At 42.4% G+C, this 5,031-nt stretch overlaps 1 protein-coding gene across 2 annotated transcripts in view; it reads right to left on the reverse strand.

Moving 5' to 3' along the window:
- Nucleotides 1-5,031, reverse strand: part of TLK2 (tousled-like kinase 2) — a 39,189-nt gene that overhangs the window by 22,080 nt on the left and 12,078 nt on the right. The window contains exons 4-7 of one of the 2 annotated variants that reach the window (XM_010145648.1): nucleotides 4,583-4,626; nucleotides 3,465-3,560; nucleotides 628-795; nucleotides 3-46 (exon numbers count right to left, since the gene is read on the reverse strand). In XM_010145648.1, coding sequence (XP_010143950.1) covers nucleotides 3-46; nucleotides 628-795; nucleotides 3,465-3,560; nucleotides 4,583-4,626 — 352 coding nt within the window. The remainder of the gene's footprint in view (nucleotides 1-2; nucleotides 47-627; nucleotides 796-3,464; nucleotides 3,561-4,582; nucleotides 4,627-5,031) is intronic. The other variant, XM_010145649.1, reaches the window with a different exon arrangement.

Below are 5,031 nucleotides of genomic sequence, written 5' to 3' on the forward strand. Positions count from 1 at the left end.
GCTCAGTGTTCCCTGATCCGGTAGAAGATGGGCTGCCTTGCTGGGCCTGTAAAAGAAAGTCAGTGTATCGTTATATGCTCCTCAGCACGACCACTAGTGCCCATGCAGATACTCTGATCTTTACATGGGAGGTACAGCCTGGCCTGGGCACCACGCTTTGTTGTTAAGGTTTAAGAATGCTCTAGAGATATAGTTCAGTGAAACAAGAGAGTCAGTTTCTTTCAAGAAGCCTGGCCCAACCTGCTAAAAGACAAAGCTTTTAAAAGCCTAACGTAATTCATGTCAGCTGAGATTAAGTGAGGCCAAAACAAACACTTCTCACCGCAAGGCTATGCTTCATTCTTTCACTTTTTTGCACCTATCAGATTAGTCTCTCAGATACTATTATTCGGATCTGCATAAGATTTTGAATCATTAACTTAAAACTCATGTCATTTCATTAAACAAGCAAAGCCTGGGACCTAGAACTCTTCACAAGGAAGGTGAACTTACCAGAGGATGGTAGACTTGGTCATCAATAAACCAGGCTGCAACTGAACCACTGTCTTTTGTGCAGAAAAGCTCCAAATTCCCCATCCCTTAACTACAAACATCCCTTAGGATTCATATCTTTTCAGAGCTGCTCACCGAGACAAAAGTAAAACAGAGGCCACCTCCCCTCTGTGCCAGCTGCTCATTCTCTAGCCGCTGTTTCGCCAGCATCACCGACATCAGCGTTGGCAGAGCAGAGTGTTCCTCCTGCGGTTCCTTTGCTGTGCTGCCGTCTACCCCATACAGCGGCTGCTCCACTCGCCGCTGTAACACAGTCAAAAAAAATAATGAACTTTTTTTTTTTTTTAAAAAAGCGATTCTCTGACTCTGCCAAAACTGTTGTCAGCGAAGCAGCAGCTGAGGAATGGGCAGGCAGCATGGTGAGGATCTGATAACTCAAACAGAACTCCTGGAGTGATTGTTCCAATGGCAGACATTTAAAAGTAGATGAAGTTAACAATTAAAAAAAAAAGTTACAAATGAACACATAGGACAGAATTCCTTGTCAGTTAATACACCCCTTTCCTTGGCAAATCCATGTGTTTCAGAGCCAGTGCAGCAAAACAGGTTGTAGATCCAAAAATCTTAGTGCATCGTGATTTTGGTCAATGCATCCAACATGTTTTTTATGGACTCATTTTAAAACAGCCAATGTCATGAAACATTCATTATTCTAGTGAAGAAAACTGAGTCAGAACTGCTAAATGTCAGAAACCCATCCATGTCTAGGACCCAGGCGTCATGGTAAGCTTGTTTCTGTTATTATAGCTGGGACCAATCTCCTGCAAGATAAGCTAAGTACTAAGGCATTTCCAAAATCTTAAAGGCCAGCTCCTTTCTCCTGCAGCAGACTCATTTTCTAACCGTGAAACAGGAACTGGGTTCAGTAAGAACAAGAATTGTCTGAGCTACAGTGATTGCTGCACTCAGAATCACTGCCCTTCCTTTAAAAGCCAGCCCATCACTGCTAAAAAAGCTTGGCAGCCTGGGTAATAATCATGTAAGCCCTTCCAAGCTGTAACTCCAGGCCAGGCATATGCCACATAGAAAGTAAACAGTCAGGTCAGGCTTTAGCTTTTCTTAAAAACCTAAATTGCAACCTGAAGCATATTTTCTGGCTAACGTTAGAAATGTCAAATGTGTGCTTTCTTCCCCAAAAGAACGCTTGTATATGAGAGCAACCTTTCAAGAGCCTGAAGACCTGCAGATCGTTCTTCTGATCAAAGGAGAAGCAAGGCAGTTCAAAGCAGTCAAGAGTTTTGAAGACCAGAAGTAACATCTTGAAGCCATTACAATTCCTCCGCAAGTTCTGATTGCAGAAAATTTCCAGTACAATATAGATTAACTCACAGGTTTGGAGGTTTGTCTCACTGCGAAAGACATTTTAACACTCTGCTCTCCTCCTAGACCATACTGACATCTGTAATGGGTAAGATACTCAATCTTCTCCAATTTTCACTCGTCCTCCCATTTTCTTGGGCTTAGCTCAAACCATTGATATGCAGTTTGCGAGAAGAGGACAGATCTTGCAAATGCTCATAATACTTTGACACGAATAAGCAAACATTACAGTTTTAGCTGCAAGAGCAACGAACAGAAGATAAGAAACACAAAGAGCTCCTGCCTAAGGAGAGAGATGAGCTGACCTGGCTGAAACTACCTGTAACCGCAGCATTTCCCACGTGAGAAACACTCTGTTCAAGCTTTTACTTACTCCATACATACAAGGGCAGAAGAAGAAAACCAAAGGAAGATTCCACTTGTCCCACTCTAAACACCTGCAGGGTATCTCCTGCTGGAGTAAAGAACTGTCCCTAATACCTCATCCATCTGCAACATTCAGAGACAGTGTTTGTTTCATTAACTTCTCTTTAAAGAGATGTATTAGTGAATTAACATGAGATAGGAGGAAGGGCCATTCAGTTAACAAGATTTTTATGTTTATAAAAATTTTATCTAGAGGCACATGTGACTCTCTCCCTTGAAGCAGCATTACAAAGCTTCCAAAATCCAGCACCACATGCTGAATTCTGAGCAGAGCATTCAGTGCTGGGGTTTAGTCCAGTGCACGCTCATGAACTGTGCAAAGGTCTCTGCAGAATAATGTAATCAGTAAAGACTCTGCGTTTGGTTTTCGGAATACTAACCTTTCCCACAGTGCTCTGCACTTTTGTGACACAGCAAACGCTGAAAATTTTTAAAGGGAGGCCCAAGCAATGGTCAAAACTAGAGATCAGACACCAGAGCCTCTGAATATTGCTTTGCTAGTTGAAGGAAATTTCTTTGGCTGCTCTGTGCTAAAATGGCTTGAAAACACTGGTTATTTATTCACATCCAGATCTTGAGAAATGCTGTGACAGCAAAATGGGGTTATGCAACAAAAAAAATAGCAACAGATGTGCATGTATACACATTTCTTTGCAAGTTTTTGCTAATGCTCCTTACAAGTCACGTGCACATAAACAGAAGTGCAAGACCTTCCCAGGGTAACTGGTATGTGTGTTCTTCAGGATACCCGAAGGGTCCGATCAGGATTGGAACGTCACTGTAACTAGCGCTACACAAACACACAACATGCTCCCAGCTCGATGGAGTTCATGAGCTACAACGGAATACAAGATAACTAACATGCCAGCTGCACCTTTTATTAAGGACAGCACACAGCCTGCTAAGACCATCCATCATGCTCACATTCACTCAGCTATTCGTACCAGCTACGACTCCCCTAGCCTCTGTTGCAGGGGCTCAGACACACAACTTTGCTGCCCAAACCCAGTTTCAGATTTAAAAAAAGAACTGAACAGGAAACACGCCAAATCACTCACCAAGAGACACGTCTTTCCTGCTCAGAACCTTTAATTACCTGGCTGAAGCACGGGCACCAGCCTAATCAATACCACGCCAGCAGCTCCATCCCCAGGGAGAACACTTACCGGCAAGGGGTTGGATAAGGAATGCTGCGGTGAGGATCTGGCGACGGGTGGCACGCTTCTGCCGGGACTGGTTCCTGGGCCACTTCCCCCAGCAAACTGGCCAAAGGAACAGATTTCATCATCAGTAACTCCACAGAGATATTGTATTTAAGCAAATTTAACAGACAGAAGAAACAGATTTATCTGAAAAATAGAGCCTTACAGGCTCTAGGGACTCATTTAAACAAACTGAGTGTAAGCTACAAGGAAAACCTTAAAATTTCATGCTCTGTTTTCAGAACTAACACTGGGTACTTCAGACAAACATGCAGATTTGCACTGAGTACATTTTTTTTTAAACACACTCCTGGATATAGACCAGTTATTTACTGTATTGGATTAGGAAGTTCATTCCCTGTGAGGAGACATGTCTAACTGTGCCCCATACGAGCGGGAAGAAATGCTGGGCAACTGGTCTAGTACAGAAATTCGTACGTTCCTGCACCATACAGTGTACCACACTCAGAAAAAACTTCAGCCAGGAAAGAAGTAAGCACTATTAAGTGCTTGATTTCTGACTCCAAGTTACTCAGCAAAATAAGGAACAAATCTAAGAGAAAAGCAGGAGCTCTGGATGTGGTGACCCAGAAAAACTTCAGAATCTATGTGAAAAAAAAAATACTGATTTTTAGATTGTCCATCACTGCTTTGGGAAGGGGTCTCTGCCTCCCATGGCAAGCTTTTCTGAAGAGGAAGCCCTGTAAACTGCTTCCTACTCAAATTAGCAGGACTCGCAGGTAGATTCTTTTGCAGCACTGGACCCTTATCAAACTAGGTTTGTATACTCAGGGATATCCTCATCTGCGATCCAGGTTCCAACGGAAATCAGCCTCGAACCTCTTCTTACATGGCTGCTCTTTTAAAAAATTGCCTTGTCAACTGCTCAATGAAACATTAATTTAAAAATCAACTTCCAAAAATCTCATATCCTCTACCTAATCAGATTTAAGCGTATCAGGTTAACATCGTCAGCCGATGACTCCCATGATGGATCAGCAACAGAAGTCACAGACTTCCACCTACAGGTTTTGCACAATGTGAATTCAAGCAGATTTTCCAAGCAATGTAAAGATGCTTACCTCAAAATAATCACTAATTTTATGTCCTCTAGGAGTGCCTTTTCCTAAAACAGAAAAGAGAGTATGAAAATAAAAGTTGTATTTTTAAGAACAGAAGTTACGATCCCATTTTACAAAGCTCCTCCTGTGCTGACAGTCTCTTTTTCCCCTCTAGAAAGGTGCAACACCTCTCACAACAAAAGCTTCTGCACAACAAAAGACTGCCCCAGGGTTACAGCTCCTGAGCTGCTGTTGGGAGGGTTTACAGTTGACAATTCAATTAACTCTCAATTCCAAACTGTCAAATTCAATCAAAGAGCATTCACACTTGCTCAAGTACTTAGAAAACACTAAACAGCGTTAATGTTGCATAGGTTCTTAAATTTCCTTTAAGGTAAGGACAGAGCAAAGGGTACTTTTACTCCTCTGCCTTCAGGTGAATTATTGCATATTAGATCTCTCACAGGCAT

Source organism: Buceros rhinoceros, unplaced genomic scaffold (assembly GCF_000710305.1).
Source record: "Buceros rhinoceros silvestris isolate BGI_N320 unplaced genomic scaffold, ASM71030v1 scaffold3211, whole genome shotgun sequence".
NCBI lineage: Eukaryota > Metazoa > Chordata > Aves > Bucerotiformes > Bucerotidae > Buceros > Buceros rhinoceros.